This window comes from Arachis ipaensis, chromosome B10 (assembly GCF_059453495.1).
Source record: "Arachis ipaensis isolate K30076 ecotype BB chromosome B10, ASM5945349v1, whole genome shotgun sequence".
NCBI classification, from domain to species: domain Eukaryota; kingdom Viridiplantae; phylum Streptophyta; class Magnoliopsida; order Fabales; family Fabaceae; genus Arachis; species Arachis ipaensis.
Window position 1 is genome coordinate 122,266,852 of NC_142435.1, and position 20,165 is coordinate 122,287,016.

Genomic DNA, 20,165 nt, shown 5'->3' on the forward strand with positions numbered 1-20,165 from the left:
AATTTGGGGGAAGAAGAGGATGAGAGCAATAAAGTGAGTTACCTATGAAATTGTTCCGGTAGAATTATAGAGCTCGACGCGGTGGTCGTGTGGCTACAAACGGTGCGGCGATCGGAGCTCGGATGGAGGAGATACAGGGATTTGAAATTAGCGTAAGGGTTTGGAAATGTTTTCTTTTCTCCTCTCCCCTATTAGCTTTCAGTGCTGCTTCTAATGATTTGGGGAAAAGAAGAGGCTTCGGTTTACTTAAGTGTTGAGCCGGTTGGGCCTACGGGGCCAATTTGGGCCCAGTTCAACTGGTTCGGTCCGTTCGGTCCAATCTTGGGCCGAATTCTTTGAAAATAGTGTCAAAATTCTTGTTTTGATCAGCTCTATCCTAATTTAATATAATATTCACATTTCTAACTTTCTTTATTAAAAATTAATTTATTGACTAATTATTTACTAATTTAACGGAGTTTACATCAACCATAAATAGTTCCCTAACCTGCATATTGAATGCAACCATTTGAGCTCCATAAATCCACCCAATATGTGGTTTAAAATGTGTGGATTTGACTCGCATCGCGCTCAAATATACCCTTAATATATTTTTCTGGGTGAACTTGAAAAATATAATAGTTCGAAATAAGAATGTCCAAAATTTTCATAAAATACATGTAATAGAATGTGATGTGATGAACATTTTTGTGTACCTAACAATGTCTGCTCTATGAGATTCTAAGGCCTTTAGAAGGGTCTTCTCATTCCAACTAAGGCGTCTAAGACCACCATCAGGGTTCAGTTTATCCTTCAAACTACCCTTTAATTTTCTATTCTGAATTGTGATTAAGCTTTTGTAATCAGGTGAAAATTATTGGTATGATTTCTTGTCACATTCACATGAATTGTTATCTCCTTCATTATCACCATCACTTTCATTTTGCTGAAACATGAAGAATGAAGTAACATTAGAATTTAGAACACAAGGGTTTGTATCATTATTTAAGTAAATCTTAGATAAATTCTCACCATGGAATCTGGGGAATCCTTTCCCCATGTTTCTTCCTCAGATGAATCACTTCCATTCTGCATAGGAGAAGAGTTTTCGTTGTCCTTGATTCGATTCTCCTCGAAGCTTTCTTTTGGAGGCTTGGTGGATATAACTATCCTATTTTTAAGTGATTTTGGTGAAGGAAATTTTTTCAAAAAACCTGTTTTAGGTTTGAAAAGCACTTTTCTAAAAAACTGAGTTGCCATCTGCAAGAAACAAAAAAGAAATGAAATTAGAAGAATTTAAAGAATAATAACAAAAGAAAAGCTTAAAATGCATATATACCTCTGCAAATATATCTCTAAGATCTTTTGTTAAATGATCTTCTATAGTTATGATCACTGGATACTCAGATGCAAAAAAAACATATTCCTTTATGGATTCAAGGCATTTGATAGCTGAAACAGGATTTGTAAGTGTCCTGGAAAAAACAATAATAAAATGAATTAGTTTCTTACATTCTAAACAATTAAGATCATGTAAGAAACACAAATCTGAAGCCATACCTTATGAAGGACAGAACCTCAAGCATTTGCGGCCAAGCATGTAGAGCGAAACAGGATTCAAAAGAATCAAAATAAAAAAGAATTCCATAATCAATAGTCATGCATAAATTGGTAGAACAAATAAGAAATTAAATGAACACTATCAGAATGCAAAAGGATTGTCAAATAGAATTTCCCCTCTATAACAAGTTTGATAAACAAACATAAATCTGAAGCCATACCTTATGAAGGACAGAACCTCAAGATCATAACTCATCCATTATTTCTTATTGAAGTTGGTTTCCCAATAAATACATAAAATCAAATATATGAACTAATCAAGTTAACTCAAAAGCAATGCAATCATAATGGAAATATAACCTCCTCCTCTCTAAGCACATGTTATTCTAGTTTGCTTATTTATTCACAATTATAATTTAGAAGACAACATATTTGAACAACCAATTGGTCTTGACCCTATACTAACTACAACCAAAATATAGCTCCCAAACTAACAATAAAGTCAAAATAGTAGAAATTTCATGAAAAATTTACATAACCAAGTTTTATATATCAGATCTGTAGCATGTGGAGCTTTGCAAAAGCTATAAAAGAGGGTTGTCTTCTCTTATGCATTCAATCTCTATTCTCTGTTCTCTGAGTTTTGAATCTATATTATATAGCAATCTACACTATAAATCTTGTTACTAAAATATAGACACAACAAAATTAATCATATCTCAACAGTATTATATGCAATTTTTCCCCTCAATACACAGTGACTGTGTCATATTGTTTCCTTTTTATGCTTAGTCATATTAGTTCCTTCTTTAGTTCCTTAATCATTTCTCCCATTAGTGGTCTACTCCACTAACACTAAGATGCAGAATTTTCCCTTTAATAATTAATAAAAACAAATTAACAAAGCTGTTCTTCTCTCCTCAATCTTCATAAATCATAACACATTTAGAAGAAAATGTCGGTGGAGTAATATACTTTGATAATAATGCAGAAGTAGTAATCAACGTACAAAATCAATAGAAACACATTTTCCAATTCCCTTTCCTATATATGCACGTACAATTGCAATTAATTAAATGTATGCAAAGCATGATCACTCATATATGTATCCTTGCCTCTTGTGTATGCTACATTTCCTCTTTCGTGTTTGGGCCATGCTTCAAATTGGACACTATATATATACAGTATTTAATTCAAGCTAGGTTTAAAACAATTCAAATGTAATTGAAAATTTTTTATATATTGTGGTGTGTTAAGAAATGTAATTAGATCAGAGAATGAAGAAATCAAAAACAGAGAAAAAAAACTGAAAACAGGTCTGATTTGAGAGGAAAAGCGTTTTTATTTACCTCTTTTAAAACAGATATGATTTGCTTCTTCCTCCATGAGCTGGCCTCAATGCGAACGACGAAAAGCGATAATTAGAAAAAGAATTCGAAAGTCAGAGAGAGAGAGAGAGATAGAGAGAGAGAGAGAGAGAGAGAGAGAGAGAGAGAGAATGTGTGAACCTGGCCGGAGCAGGTGGAGGAGGCAGGAGGTGAGGCGGTGGTTTCCGTGGGAGGAAGAAGATGACGAGGAGACCTCAGGAGATAGCACCGTGACCGGAGAAGACGATGCCGACAGGACCTCAAGAGACGGCGGCGAAAAAGACTTCAACGCGAGCAGAAGATTGGAGGAGATGAGAATGGTGTGGGTGGCTTAGGGTTAGATTGGTTAATTTAGATATTATCTTTTTTTTTTTACTTAGCGACCGCTTTTGTGACTGATTAATTTATAAAATCGGTCGCTAATTTAAAAATTAGCACCTGAATTAGTAACCAATCACGTTATTCTATTTACCTATAAATCGGTTGCAAAATTGGTCGCTAAATTAAAAATAGCGACCGATTTTGTGACCAAGAGTCCAAGGACATTCTTTCTTTTGTTTTGGTTGCTAATTCGGTCGCTAAATTAAAAAATAGCAACCGATTTTAATGACCGTTTATATTCTAGTTGTATAAAACTAGCCGGTCGCTAATTTGGTGGCTATTAGTGACCGATTATCTTAGTCACTAAAATCAGTCGCTAAATTAACAATTAGCAACCGATTTAGCGACCATTAATTAAGTGACTGAATTAGCAACCAAACAATTGTTCACCCTAATTCACTATCAGTTGCAAAATCGGTTGCTAAAATAAAAAATAGCGACCGCTTTTGTGGTCAATAGTTCTAAACACATTATTTCTGTTTTGGTTGCTAAATCGGTCGCTAAATAAAAAAATAGCGACCGATTTTATTTTGGTTGTATTTAAAACTTATTGGTTGCTAATTCAGTTGCTATTAGCGACCGAATTTATTGGTCGCTAAAATCGGTCGCTGAATGTAATTTATTGACCGATTTAGCGACCAAAATTGATTTGGTCCTGAAAATTCTGTATCGCTATTAGCAACCAATTTTTTTGGTCGCTAAAATCGGTCGCTATTCCGGTACTTTCTTGTAGTGACTTGATTCTCCTAAATGAAAATTGAAAACGTAAATCCCCTAAATCAATTTATATTTAAATCATACTAGGGTAATATTTGTTAGATATTATATTGTACATCAAGATGTATATGAAATGTGGTAGGGCATAGAGTTTTATCTTTTTTTTTTTTCAACCTAAATCAGCATAGACTAGCATGTTCTACGTGCTACTAACAAATCCAACCCAACCTAGTACGATTTATGTTTAAAACCCGACCTCAACCTCAATTCAACTTAGCACGACATATGTATATTAATCACTTATCTTACATAAACAAATTTACCTAAGTTTTATTTTATAATCAATTTTTTCTAACAACAACTATGGCTTCCTATTTTAATTTACTTTGTATATTAGTTATTTTACATTAAAAAAATATTCACCAATTTTTCTTTACTTTTAAACTCCAGTAACAATAATTTTTTTTATAGAGTACTTTCAAGTTTTTTACGGTCAAACAAAAATTAGAATATGGTAATCTCAGCAAATATGTTACAATTTAAGCCATGTTAAATAAGTAATCATATATTTGAGTACATTAAGAATATTTTTAATTTATATTATATTGTAATTATTTTCTATTTTATTACAATTTTTATGGCTCGTTTATCAAAATACTTTTTTTATGAAAATTTTTTTTAACGGATTATACTATGTAGTATTTTATCATAACATTTGATTTTGATAAAAATACATCATTTTATATTAGTATAACATTAATTAATTAATTAATACGTTAAGTTTTTAAATGTAATAATATTTGTAATATTATATTAATCTAATTAATTAATTAAAATTTTTTTGAATATTAAGTACGTATAAAAGAGTGGTATGTTGAACAAAAAATCTCATAAACTATCTCTTTATTCTTCCAAAAACATAAGATGTTTCATTCCACTAGTCTTGAAGAAATACTTGATACTAATAAACTGCAACATTTCAATTAGTCGGGCTAGAGCATTAAGATTTATCGATTTGTAAGTAAATCGCGGACAAATTTGCTAGTTACATCTTGGTTAAAATTTGTACCGTATTACTAATTTTTATGCATAAATTTATTAATTAACCATTACTAAATATTTAAAATTAACAACTATATAATTTTACAATAATAAAAGTCAATTGTCTTACAATTATTTTTTTAGTATTCGTTTATTAGTTTTATTTTTTACATTTTAAGACTATGTAAATTAAATTATTATTAAATAGATTCTTCTTATGCTATTTTTTTTTTGGTATTTTCTCACAAGAAGAGACATGTATGATAGTCTAAAACAAAAGAAACTGTTAACTATAATTTAGTTTCGCACTTGTGTAGCCAAACTCTTTTCAATGAGAACACGCAAGCCTCCTTCGACAATTTATTTGTCAGCAATCAACATTTAAATTTACTCTCAGATCCTATGTATCAGTGTTTAACTGAATACATTGATTCAAAGATTTTGATAGTGAAACAAGAGGTCCAAAGGACGATACGCCAAGAGTTCAGAATTTGACCGAGACATTAATTCTTCCTGCAAATAGGGTAATGTCTACTTCTGGAGGTGAAGAAGCAAATGGCAATAGGGTAAGTAACAAAAATTAGTTATCTCTGTTTTAAGTATTTTTTTTAAAAATTTGCCAACGGCGAATTTCATGGTTAATAGTAAGTGAATATAGTAACATATGAACAATAAAAATCTGTGTTTAATAAAACTGAAAATGATCTAAATAAATGTTTGTAATGTATATATCTAATATGCAGGCAACTAATTGTGATGGACAACTATATGAGTTGGATGTTGGCAAATGTGAAGTGAAAGGTTGCGTTCATTGACAATACCAGTAAGTAAAAATTATTTTATTAGTATTATGTTCAGTATGAATAATTTGCCTATGATTTCATAATTATTTATATTTCAGTTGACGTTTGAAATCCCCAAAGAAATGCTCGTTAATGAAGAAGAATCAATGGTAGCTATATATTTATATAATGCTAATGACTCCCCCGAGTAAGTATCTTGTTAATATACATATAGATAAAAGTTGTTAGACATTTTATTTCATGTGGTAAGATTATTTATTATTATTATTATTATTATTACAACAACAAGGAAATACTTGTACACGAAGGTGTAGATGGTTGTAGAAGATCATTCGATGCACTTAAGCCTATGCGACAGATAGATGCTAATGTAAAACTCTAAATTCCACTTTAAATTTTTTTATTTTTAAACCTCTGATACTAATTTTATTTGTTATCTTTAATCTTGCTAGAGATTAACAATGGTTGCATGCACAACGACTCATGAGGAAAAAATTCGTTCTGGAGGTCCAAAGATATGGTTTCTTCCGCCTAGGGTCTCAGTAAGTCATAGGAAGTCAAAATTTACTATATGGTGTCATAAAACAACCAATTTGAATCGCAATTTTTCTTGATTGTAAAACTTGTTCGGAACAAGCACTTTCGTTTTGCTACCCACCAACAGCTGTGGTAATGGACCATTCAGCATATTTATCTGATGTTAGCATCTTATCAAAGGTAGCTAATGTATTTGTTTTAAATTTAAAACCTACCCATTTACTATCATTTGCCATGATATGTTTTTATACTTTTGAGTTTTTGTGATTTTTAGATTTATGTACCAATTAAGGACAACTATAAACGCTGGTACTTATTATGTTTTGACGTGAAGAAGAGGAAGTAGATATGTGTAGATCCGATGCAACAAAGATCAAGAAAAACCTTAAGGGAGCGACAGATTCGACAACTAGTGAGTTATTCATGCTTCTAAATTAAATTTGTTGCCCATAACTCATTTAATTTTCAGCAACAATTACTTATAATGATATTTCCTGTCAATGTAGGCAAATTTCATTGACTGGATGATTCATGAACAATTTCTTGATGAGAGATTAGAGGGTAAATCAGATTTGGATGAAGTTGCATATCAACTCGGTGAATTTTGGATCTACTATCCACATAATCTTCCACAACAAGAAAACTCGTAAGACAAGTTACTATATGAATTTAAGCAAATTCAAATAACTATCTAACAAAAGTGAAGCTAATATTTAATACATATGCATCAGGTTTGATTTTGGGATGTGGGTTTCTAGATGGCAGCTATATGCTGAGGCCAGAAATTTATTTATCATACCAGTGAGTATAACATTATAATTGCTGACATTGTATCCTTATTAAATAGACTCTTCACTAATTTATTAATTTTACAACATGCAGCCAGTGGACGATACTGCACGCATGCGACTGGCCTTAGATTTAGTGCTGAGTAATTACAATAAGGCCAAAGAAAACACCATCGATGCCGCAAAGAAATTGGCCACCAAAATAAATTGAAAAGCAGCCATTTATTATCTTCATGATATGAGTTTTATTAATTTGTCTAAGTTTAAGATATTTTGAATTTCATACATTGACAGTGTTTGTTATTTTATTTTAGTAAGACTTCATATTAAAATCATTTCCATTTATTTGTTTCTAATCCTGCCATTTTTTTTCGGCAGTATTATTTTATTTCCATTAATTTTACTAAAAATGTAAAATAAAAAGATGAAATGTTGCAACCTTATAAATTGAATGAAGGGTTATTAGACTTTATTATTATTAATGTATGATATATGCAATGATTTTATATTTTTGATGATGATGATAGCGGTTGAATACAAGAAGTAAAAGTTGAGTGACCGTGGGATTGATATGTGTGGTTGAAAGAATATGGATTAGTGATTAGTACCTATTTTTTTAATTAAAGTTTTTGTATGTATTGTGAGTTGTTGGTGATGAAAAAAGTTGGAAAAATGAAGCACACAAAGCAGGAAAAAAAACTTCTTTAAATATTCGATATTGTTTTAGTTCCCTCAGAGAGCCAAAGCAGGAATTTTTCGGCAAGAATGGATTATCAAAATCCAATATCCTCTCTTCTCCAATTCCCTTCTACGTGTGGGGACTGGACAGCAAAAAAGCAACAAAAAGAAAAATCAAAGTTTCGGTGATCATCATTGAGAAGACAATCTTCCATGAGAAAGATATGGTAATTGCAAGAAAAGAAAAGGCTATTCGAATGCATTCCGCCTTTCATCGTTACTCTCAAGTCTCACTATATTTCACCTCCCAAATTGTACCACCCACGTCAAGACAAACCCTAAATCTATTGAGACTCCAATTCTTGCTCCGCCAATTCACTCAGCACCTACAAACGCAACTTCTTGCTCCGCCCTTTATCTTCGTGTGAACTTGATTGGTGACTGTAGGATCCAAAATTGGAAAAACCCTAATCTGTCGTCATAGAACCTCTTCAAGTCTTCCCTATTGGTCTTCTCATCTTCTCAAGGTTCTTATCTATTCTCTGAATTTCCTTTATGGGTTATACCGTTCTAAGGGTGTAGGGTGTATGAGTTTGTATCTGGGATATTAGCTTCGTGAAATTAGTCGAAATTGATAAACCAGTAACACATATAGTTCCTGAAACAAGTAACTGGAGAGATATATATGCTGCTGAAATGGTAGGTTAGTAAGTGTTCTAGATTGGTATTATTTTATAAATGATCATATGTGTTATTTACTTTGATGTAGTTACAGAATTATAGTATATGATATTACATACACATATGATATAACATTATTGCATTTGAATGATGACTCTCCTATTATTATTTGTAGATGTAGTTCCTAACAATTTTGAAAATTTATCAAAGTAAATGTTACTGCTATCTCCACGAATTATATAGGTAAATATATATCCTCCATTGAGTCCCATGATCCTTGCTCGTTATGATCTTTGCTCGTTATGATCTTTGGGTTTGGAGCATTTATGTGATGCTAACTGGTTAATGAATGTGATTCCTATAGCACAAGAAATTCTATGTTTTTACTACTTAGTTAGCTGTGCTTGCCAATAATTAAGGGTCCATAATTGATTATTATCACTTCACTGTTTGAAGCATCGCCACTTCCCCGATTTGCACTTAAACCATCTTCTTTTCCTCTACTTCCAAATCAGATCATAAGGGTAAGTCTATGGCATTCTCATGCTTCACCCTCTCCTCATGATATTGGGTTTTTTAGGGTCCTGAAAAGGTTATCTGTTACTTTTTTATGTCACTCTTACCTTTATGGTTTACAAAATAAAAGTTATAATTACTTTCTTCATATCTCAATAATTCTTAACTGTATCTTTCATGGAATCCAATGCTCCCTGGTTCCCATTATTGTGAAACTCGTGGCGGAATTCCATATTTTAGAAAAACATTTGTTGCTGTCTTAAGTTTTCTGCTGCTTCTGTCTCCAATATTTGAAAAACATGTACTTGAAAGAGAATACGTGGATCAGGGTTTGATTGTGTGAGTTCTTGTAAATTGTTTCATTTCATAGTTGGTATTATGTCTTCTTACGGAAACATCTTTCATGAAGGCACGAAGGGCATTTAGGGCCCTAAAAGGCATAATAAGGTTGCAAGCACTTATTCGTGGGCACCTTGTTACGAGACAAGCTGTGGCTACATTATGCTGTATGTATGGCATTGTCAAGTTACAAGCACTTGTTCGTGGCAGAAGAGTCAGACAGTCTGTTGTTGGGTTTGAAATCCAAGATAAGTGCAATCTATTGAAGTCTTCGGTAAGGTTCAAGAACTAAATTCTTATCATATCTTTTATATTTCTCTTGGTGCTCTTCTGATTTTTTTCCCTGTGGTGTAAAGTGTAACACCCTAACTATCAAAGCTCACGCTTCCGGCTGCGGGACTCTGATAGCTCGGACATTACGACGACTCTTATACTATTTAATACTAAAATATGAGCCTGTTTAAAACTTTAAACCGCAATACCTCTCCAAAAATACTTTTGTTCAGTAACGTACATCCATACATACCATACAACTTACAAAACTCATAAAGAGTACACACACACACACACACACACACACGCACACATATATATATAAATAAAATCTTCGTGACTTCTGCGTCCATATCCTGAAAAGGGAAATTTGTAAGGGAGTGAGAACATCATCCTTGAAAGGGTTCTCACTATAGGGTTGTTGAATTACTATAATAGGATACGCAAGATAAAATCATTTCAGTGATTAATAACTGCCTTATGCATCTTTTCAAAAGCAAAGGTTTACTATCAAGAAAAATTTGAAATCTTTTCTGAAAGAGGAATCTGTTCATTTAAAATTCAAAAGCCTTTCAAAAGGTTCATCTATGCTGAACCAAATTAGCCTTTCATACTTTTCCAAACCAGAAATATCAACCAGACATGGCCTTCGGCCCACCTCATGATCAACCACGGCACTAGGCCCAAACAACCCAAACAACAATCAATTACCACAGTCCAACAAAGTCTCAGTCGCAAACACAATTAGGAAAGTTCAAGCACAAACAAACAGTTACTACAAGTAGAACAATTAGCAGTTAATCACAAGTAATCACAAAGGCAAACCAAGTACAATATGCACACCCAAATAATCTCACATAGATGCATATGATGCATGCCTATCCTAGTGGCTGATGATATCATTTGTCGGTTATAAAGCCAACTCGACAAGTCCTGGTAGCTAACCATTGGACTGTCCCTCTGTCGTGCATCCCCAACTCGAGTTATTCACAAGAGATAATTATAATTCACATCCAACACCCTCACTGGTGTATGTTCACGGGGCCGAGCTCATCTGGAACTTTCACAGTGTCCGGCCACACTTACGACATAGGGTCAGCAGAGTATCAAGTCTCAACCTGGAGCAGGTAGTGGCTAGCCACTGCTTCTACCCAGGGAAACTCGTATCTCAGATAGTTGGAAGTGAAAAATCACAATATCAATATTTCAGCATATATGCATTTATTCTCAGCCATAAATCAACATTCATTTCAGCCGTCTGGCTTAAATTCATGACTCATAGTCGGCCATCCGGCTCAACATATTCCGCAACCAGCCAAAATTCATTATCATACACAGCCATTCCGGCTCATAAAAAAATAGCACTTCCACCATCCAACATCATCAAATTCATAAAATCAGCATTCAAGCCATAAATCACTTTTTCTCAATTCACTTCACTTTGAAATCAAATTTCAACTCTTTTCAACCTTGGCTTTAAAGTTCTTATTCCTCAAATCATTTCAGGCTCATAAGCCCATTTTACTCAAAGTAAGTTCCCCTTTTTAAAAACAAAGCCACTCTCGGCATCCTCTTTCCAGAACTTCTAAAATCATGGCAAATTAAAGATCGCTTTTGAAATATTCAAAATCATCCATCCAACAACGGGATTTTATAACAAAAGTTCCTCGGCAGAGTCTCAAGTCTTTAGAGGAGAATAACATAACTCATTTCCTCAAATTCACTTAAAATCATTAAAACCTTGGCTTCCTGATTTGAGTAATAAAATAGGATTTGAGCCAAACCGAGTCATGTAATCAATTACTCCTTTCAAAGCCATTTTCTTCACTTAAACAAAACCAGCTTTAACCCCATGATAAATTCTAAAGTGTTTCAAACTGCTCAAAAATTATTTTAGTCTTGCAAAAATTCAGAATTTAAAGAGTACTTAACACTTTTCCCAAAACATTTTAGAATGAAACTTGTCAATAGACGTTCAGGTTCTTTAAAAGTCACTGAAACTCCTCTAATTGAAACCCTCAAGTCAAATTCGAAGACATAAACCCTTTTCACATTTAAAACAGCCTTAAAGCATAAGTTTCATCTAAATAACTTGTTCACAAGGGAGATATAATACTTTTCTTAAGAAACAAGACTAAATCACAACTTCCTTTTTAATAATTCATTTCAAAAGCATAAGTCATCCCCTTCTTAATAATTCAAATAAAATAGTAGAAGTGTTTAACTCATAATCTTCCAAATAGCATTTTAATAAAATCCCAGAATTTATCGGAATTTCGGCAGCACCTCTCCTAAAACTTGGACTTTGCCACCCGGTTCGGGTCCCAACTAAACCGTTCCACAATCCTTTTCAACGGTCCAAATCCAAATCAGTTCAAGAGCAAGCTAAATCCAACAGTCACCTCATTTTCATATCTCAAGGAAACTGTGTCAAAAATCAAATCATTATCAACCGATTAAACTCATTTCCAAAACGTTAAAGAAACAGTTCAGCAACAATTCATTTATCAAAACCAAATCAACTAAAGAAAACCAGGCTGAATCCAAAAGTGTGTTCTATTTTTCACATTATCAAGAAAACCAACTCAACTCAACTCAAATAATTTTCCAACGGATTAAACTCGATCCCAAATCTTTAAAAGAATCAGCTTCAAAAACATTCCGTTTCACAAGGCCGAACAACAATCCAGTCAAACAAACATTCATAATCATTCAAGACAACCAAACAATACATAAGACTGATACAATCACCAAATATACATTGTCTCACATCAGTATCCATATGTAATAATTCCAATATATAAAACATAATTTTCGGAATAAGCCCCTACCTCGACAAATTGAAACCATAACCCAAATGCCTCTCCGAAAGCCTTTCGTCTCGACCCAAAATCAACTGCAGCTTCAAAGCACAGCCCCACACACTTTCGTGCCAGCATAAATAGCTCTAAATCACAACAAGCAACCTCGGTTGCTAAATCCTAAGAACAATAATATCATAAAGGCTTTAATACATGTACAGAACAATAACGCGGAGATTTTCGAAACATAAATACCTACTGGAATGACAAAACAAGGCAGCTGCAAACTCCGAGCACAAAAATGCAAGCACAAAACCACAACCCTATGATGGACAACACCGCAACGCCTCAGTATAAGTTTACAGAGCAGTGACAAAAAGGCCTTTCGACTCAGGAATTCTTACCAAAATAGAGGACTCGGTGGCTGTTTCTGGTGACAGAGGCGGCGGAGGCCAGGTGCGGCAACACCCAGTGGCTCTTTCTCCCTCCACGCGACCCAGACGATGGCTACAGCAACATTCAGTGACTACAGTATTTCAAGAATTCAAAAAGGATCAAAGCCAAAAACAAAACCCTTACCGCAACCAAGAAGAAGTGACTGAGCCAAGTAACGGCATCCCCGGTGGTGTTTCTAGTGGCCAAGAGACTCCTCCTAGCGGCCAGAACAGCGGCACGGCTTCTCCCTCCTTCAACAGCAACAACAGTGGTATTTTTCGGCAACCACCGATCTCCGGCAACAGCAACAGAAGCTCCAGCTAGGCACTGCGGAGCAGCAGATCGGCAATATCGTCGGCCAACATGCGGTGGTGGAGACGCCCTCAACCGCGGTGAAACGCGGCAGCTATGGAAGCTCGGCGACGGTGGTAGGGCACGGCGTAGGCGGCAGAACAACTCTAATGCGGCCTTTGTCTCCCTCTCATGCTCCGTCCTCTCTTCGCGTCATGTTCTCCACTGTGAGCCTCTTCCTTTCCTCGTGCAACGATGGCAACGGCGGTGCTGTCTTCGTGGCAAGGATGACGGCGCAGACGGCTGCAACAGGGTCAACGGGATTCACGGCGAGGATAACGACGCGAGGCAGCGGCGATTCGCGAGGAGGGCACGAGCTCCTCCCTCTTCTGGCGCTCTCCTTCTTTCTCGGATTCCCTCTGTCCTTCACGCAGTTCTGGCGGCAGCTTCATGGGTCGGCGGTGACACGGTGGTGGCAGTGCAGCTTAGCACGCCAGCACGGCCTTCTTCCTTTCTTCCTCCCTTCCTCCGCGGCCCCTTCCCCTACTTGCCCCTTCTTTCTTTCTTTCATTCACTTTGGGGAAACCGTGTGTGTTGTGGCTGCTGGGACATACGGGAAGAACGGGTAACCGGGTAGGGTTTCAAGGTTAGGGTTTTTCCCAATTTGGGATTAGGATTATGATAAAATTAGGTTTAAGGGTAGTTTTGTAATTTCAAATAAAATTAGGGATAATATAATAATTAGAAATGAATTTCAATCCAACAATAATAATGTATAAAAATACTATTTGTTCATCAATTTCACAATTATTTTCAATAAAATGTTCAAATCCAATAATCAGAAATAATATAATTGAATCCTTTATTTTCCCAAAACAGTAGTATTAATATTTTAAAATATTAATTATTTAGTCCAAATCATATAAAATCCTTATTATTTCACAACTACCAACTTTATAATTTGAATATAAAAAATAATTCAATAATTGTAAAATTGGATAATAATCTTAATTTATTTCAAATTCAATTAATCGAAACTTGCTTTAATTTTCTTTAATAAAGAAATTTCTGAAATTAAAGCTACAAAAATACTGAATTTGAAATTAGCTCATGATAGCCCTTTTTCAAAAGTTCTGGGTCTTACATAAAGTGTTCAATTGTATGACTGATGAGTGAGATATTCAAACTATTATCATGTGTTAAATTCTCTGAGGAGGAGGGCACTATGCAAGGGAATAGAGATTTGGTTTGTTAACTTGGTCAAAGTAGAGTTAAATGGTTCCATTAAAATATGAAATTTTTGGCTTCAAGTTTCTGTGTATTAAATCTGTAGAGACAGAAGGGGGAGATTGCAAGTATGTTGTTTTATTTAACTGCTAACAATTTTCCTTCTCAACTACTTGTGCCTTAGGATGGCAAACCTGTCAAGCCAATTGCTGTAGCTACAAAAATTACAAATCTGTCAGCAAATGCTTTCATCCGAAAGGTAACTTACATTGTACCATGTATGATAATTTGTGTTTTATTCAAAGTTTGCCTACTTATTGTGGATATGCTGTATTGTAGCATGTATCTTTTATTGTAAATGTGACAAGAGTTTGATTGAAACTAGAATTCAACTGTAGAATGAATGGCCTATAATTGTATTTGGTTCTGTAATATTAATTATTGACACCAGACTGTAGGTCCTCACCTCTAATTGAATGGGTGCTACTTATTATCTACTAATTTGTTTAAAGAAAGCATTTTGCGGTATTGATTGGATGGGTAAAAGGCACTGATTACCCGTGATGTAATCACGTAGGAGCTGTAGGAATTCATATCATCAAGATAAATATGATTGCCTATCTTAAAGTGATGTGTTTCTATGTGTACCATTTCTTATTAACAATATTTCTTCATCTCAAATTTGAAAAAAGGGTCTTCTGTTGCTACATCATGTAACTCTAAGCTCTTGCAATTTTCTTTTTGATATGTCCATTATGTTGAGCATGTTAAAACGTTGGTATGTTATTTCAGCGTCTTGATTCATCAACTACTATAATGGCCTTGCATTTGCAATATGTTCCTGGAGATCCAAATTCAGTTCTAAGCTGGTTGGAGCACTGGTCAGCAACTAACAATTTGAAAACCAGTCCTCCAACCAAGAAAATTCGAGACGCTAAGCATCAGAGAAAGCAGGGTACTATTTCAATGGGAAAAGCTCCATTGAGCAAGTCAAGACGTACCAGCCGAAAAAATTATTATAAGAAGTTTTACAAATCAATTTCTTTGTTACTTAATAAAATTATGAACTTTTATACAAGTGAGTAATTACTCATAAATTAATTAGTATTAATTTTCTTATGACTTAAAATAGTTATAAAATAATTAATTAATAATATATACCAATAAAATAATTGTATAAATAAAAATTTAATTTATAATTTCACAAAATAATTTTTAAAAAAATAATTATGTATATAATAAGAGTACAGTATTCACAAAGATACGTAGTGAGTAGTAAATCATGTAAATAAAGACTATTTTTTTCAACTTATCCTCATTTTTAAAATCTAACAAATGATAAAACAATTTATTTTATTAAAAGATTTATTGAAAATTTTTTTTTCTACTTAAAAATTACTGAACTTTTTATTATCTATCCAAATTATATTATTTTAGCTAAATAAATTTTATCTTTTTAAGTAGCTCAAATATTAGAATATTTGAATTATCTTTATAATTTTTTATTTTATCTAAATTTAATTTTAAAAATTTGTGTTAATATTAGAATAATTTTAAAAAATAATATTATAGCTTAATAAATTTATTAAAGACATGACGGTTATGGCACGTTAATGTTAGACAGGGAGTACAGAGAGGGAATAGAATTAGAGGAGTACAGAAAATATTGTTTGTTGCAAGAGGTGACCACTGTAACCATATTTGGTGATAAATAAAAGACACGCTCATTTATTTTTATCACGATTTAGCGTTCATAGTTAAAATTTGGTGGCTAAACTCCGTTCTTGTGGTAGTGTACATGATAATTTTTTCAGTAACATCTTAAACATCATATTTTTATTCTAAATGTCTTATTTTATCCTATTTTAGTAAATGAAAAAAGTGATAATATACCAAAAAAAATAAATTTTTGAAAACAATTTAATTTTAAGTAGAGGACTAAAATAGGATGGACTAAAATATTTGGGACTAGAAAAAATAACGTCTCAGATATTAAAGTTAAAATTAAGACTGAAGTCAATTGTTAGGGACTAAAATACTTTACTCGTTATTTTAATTGATACTCTAAGTCTCTAAGTCATTATTGAAAAGCTAAAATTATGTAGATGTATTAACTAATAATTCGTGATTTCCAATATGATCACATGTTGATATCCTTGAAAAATAACAAATTTCACAGCGTAGAAGCAGAGTTTAGATCGGGGAGTGAAAGTGAGTGTGAAGATGCATAGCAATCTTGTGAGATAACCAGTGCATCCATGATCAATCACAACTCGTGGAGTGAAAGTGAGTGAAAGTAAGAATTAACATAACTAATAGAATTTTGACTTATATATATATGGATTACTCTGTACAATGAAATGTTTCATTAATTTCAATGTCAAACTTGGCATTATCAATCCCAACTTGGATTAATTAGTTGCGGATACTAAATAACTTAGAGGTAATGAACACTCGATATTTAAAACCAGTGCATCCATGATCAATCACAACTCGTGCTCAATACTAGTGCACAGATAATGCTCAAATCCCCATCAAGAGTCAGGCAAACCTGGATAAAATATTGCATCATATTTTACTAGGAATATAGGTAATTACTTACTATAGTACATGGGGACACATCAAATGAACTAAAATTAAGCTCAAGTTCTGTTATTGATAGAATAAGTCAAAAAGCAATTTCAAAAATTTGATAGTAAATGAGTAAAATGACATAATCTTCCTAGTTCAATAAATGTCAAATCACTCAATGAATGCAAACTATAAAAAACATCAATAAAAGGTAATTAGTAATTAGTAAATGGTACAAAATTACCAATCATCCCAAAATCTGAATCATCTTCAATCTGCCATTCCAGTTTCAGGGGCCACAACAGGAGACTCAGCCGTTCTGGAACTCATCCCAAACTCTTCGTTACTTGTAGATGCACAAACCGGGATATTGGGACCAGGACTTGATGTTTTCACTTGATCAGTAAAAGCTGATTTAGCTGCTGAGGTTGGTGCTGTTCCACCACCAATGTTCCTATCTTTTTCCATCTTCTGCTGATTTTTCACACTGTCATGTCTTTTGCACTGATCACAAACCAAACATCATCTTTCGTTACAACATCATAAAAATAACATAGTTTATAAATCCAAAACACAATATGCCGAATCACCATACAACGAAATTCTAGACATAGTTATAGTATGAGATACCTTAGTGAGGATGTCGAGATGGCTGCTGATATTCTTTTCTGTATCATCGTCTACCGGCTCCTTTGGGATTCTACCAGGAACATTAGGACAACTTTTGTTGTAGTGTCCTGTCACACCGCAGTTTGAACACCTTCTCTGTTGCTTAAATTTTGAGTTTTTCACGGGAGCTCCCTTACTCTTCACCACCAATGGGTCAACAACGTAGTCATCGTCTAAATTACGATTTCGTGGATTTTCACCTCGCTTTTGGAGTTTTGTAATTGTGTTGACAACATCATTCATTGTTTCAACAAAATCACTTGAGTTCTTACATGCAACATCCATCAACCTAGAACACTCAGCACCCAACACACCCAAACGACACTCTAGTACATTATCAGAATCACCTGGATCGTCGACGTTTGACTTCATGAAATCATTCTTGGCATTCTTCGTCCAACGCTTGCACACTAAGCTTTCTGGAATAACTTCAACGTGTTGGTGCTTTAGGCATGCGAATATGTGCATGCAGGGAATCCCTCTATTTTCAAAAAACCATAGACACTCACAACGAAACATCCCCCCAACTCTGTCAAACTCAACCACATGATCAATCTCTGGCACTCCAAAACTGTTACACTTGAAGTATAGTTTTCCACCATCCTAAATTACCAACTCTGTATTCATAGCACAAGCACCCTCAATTTCCTTCCTGACCTCCCAGAACATGTTACGAGTGAAAGTCTTTGTAGCAAAATATTCAAGTGTCGGCAAAGAAGTCACAAGTACTGGATCGATATATTTACTATTGAACTCTGCAACTCTTTCATTGTTCCTGTAATGGCTAACAACGGTCTCCATGTTATTGATGAATTCAAGAAGGGTATCTTTCTTTCTCACATATGCTTTTATTAGAGAGTTAATCCCTTCACATTGAGATGTTGTCCTGATTCGCCTAAAAAATTGGTCCATCAAATATGCAAGAGCCCATAAATTCCTCAACTCATAGGTTTGGTCGACCCAAGAATTGCTTGATAAATTATACCTCGCCACCATGTCTCCCCACATGACCTGAAACTTTTCAACACTCACATTAGCATAAATCAATTTCTTGAAGTCATTTAGAAATCCACTATTCTTAACCTTCTCGCATGCATTCCTATGTAAGTGCCATGCACATAGTCGATGTGTTGCATAAGGAAAGACCTGATTAATAGCTTCTCTCATTGAAAGATCTCCGTCAGTGACAACTGCCATAGGGTGTTTATTCCCCATTGCTTCCAAAAAAGTTTCCAAGAGCCACTTGTATGAACCAATATCCTCATTAACAAGAAGACCACATCCAAATATGACGGTCTATCCATAATGATTGCTACCAGAAAATATCACAAGTGGTTTATTGTAGACGTTCCTATTGTAAGTCGAATCAAATATCAAGACATCCCCAAAGCACTCATAATCAATACAGCTAGTCCCATCAGCCCAAAACAAATTTTTCAATCGATTTGCCAAAGAAATAAGAATCATTCCCAGCTTTACCTCTCAGGTAGCTTATTACAACATTTGCATCACCACCCTTCACCTTTTTCTTCCTATGTTGAGTAATGAGGTTGTACATATCTTTTTGGTTGAATGACAAGTTTGCATATCCACCTTTTTGAGCAGCCAAGTATCCCAAGATGTGACAGGTCCTGATGCCTATGTCGTGCAAATTCTTCGCCTGAGTTTTATCCGAGACACTAAATGTGCGATACTTAGGCATCATGCTAACGTCGAGTGGATCAACTAATCCATGAGAGTGCTCTTCATAGAACGAAACAACCTTCCATTTATAAATTTTTCTATCGAGTCTTGCACAAATTCTTGCCCGGCAACAACTTCGAGTTAGGGGTCGGTGTTCCTGGATTCTTTCATCCTTTTCAACCTCTTCCTTTCTTGAGCCCGCCCGATTGCAAACAATTTGGCGCATAATTATGCAACCATCGCTATCGTGTCTGACTTCATCCAACCTCATAGTGAAACTGTGCATCATTGCATAAGTCTTGTAGAATCGATAAACAGCTTCCTCATCTGTAAACTGAAGTTGCATGATATCTTCTCGTGACAGCTCTGCTATTCTCTTATCTTGAGGTCTATCTTCATCAGCCTCCAAATCGTCTTCTAGAAAATCTATATTGTCTCCTCTTGGGAACTCCTCATCGGAGTCTATTCCAAAAAAATGGCTATCCAACGGCTCCATCTCCCAAAAATCAACATACACCTACAATTTATAAAAAAACAAACACATCACCACACAATCATATACCTTCAATTGATAACTTAATGCACCCTCCACTTTGTTAGGATTCAAATCCATGCTAGAGTGGAAAATTCTAATAGCTTTCTTCAAGGCGAAACATTGTAACTATCTATTCAAGTCCCGTATTTGTTGAGATCCTCGCTCTAAATAGATAAGTAAATTTTCATAACTAATGAGCCTAGTCATTACTCTTATAAAGCAAAATTTTCCAGAGGTATCAATTTTGAAGGACAAGCTATATATTTTCCCATACAAGAGACATAATATCATCT

General features: G+C 34.3%; 3 protein-coding genes across 3 annotated transcripts; all 3 read right to left on the reverse strand.

The window, feature by feature from the left end:
- Positions 1–853: 853 nt before the first annotated feature.
- On the reverse strand, positions 854–1,640 carry LOC107620933 (phosphoinositide phospholipase C 2-like). Its single transcript, XM_088491753.1, has 4 exons — positions 1,540–1,640; positions 1,319–1,454; positions 1,012–1,239; positions 854–925 (listed from the first exon to the last, which is right to left on the reverse strand). The coding sequence occupies exons 1-4, from the start codon at positions 1,638–1,640 to the stop codon at positions 854–856; spliced, it is 537 nt and encodes a 178-aa protein (XP_088347879.1).
- A 10,301-nt stretch (positions 1,641–11,941) lies between these two features.
- On the reverse strand, positions 11,942–13,261 carry LOC110267584 (uncharacterized). The gene is made up of 6 exons (XM_088501572.1): positions 13,223–13,261; positions 13,041–13,092; positions 12,866–12,968; positions 12,721–12,784; positions 12,492–12,641; positions 11,942–12,085 (listed from the first exon to the last, which is right to left on the reverse strand). The coding sequence occupies exons 1-6, from the start codon at positions 13,259–13,261 to the stop codon at positions 12,077–12,079; spliced, it is 417 nt and encodes a 138-aa protein (XP_088357698.1). The 3' UTR covers positions 11,942–12,076.
- A 3,994-nt stretch (positions 13,262–17,255) lies between these two features.
- LOC148581537 (protein FAR1-RELATED SEQUENCE 5-like) lies at positions 17,256–19,950 on the reverse strand. Its single transcript, XM_088492457.1, has 6 exons — positions 19,900–19,950; positions 19,153–19,854; positions 18,640–18,950; positions 18,312–18,549; positions 17,616–18,257; positions 17,256–17,489 (listed from the first exon to the last, which is right to left on the reverse strand). The coding sequence occupies exons 1-6, from the start codon at positions 19,948–19,950 to the stop codon at positions 17,256–17,258; spliced, it is 2,178 nt and encodes a 725-aa protein (XP_088348583.1).
- Between the last annotated feature and the right edge of the window lie 215 nt (positions 19,951–20,165).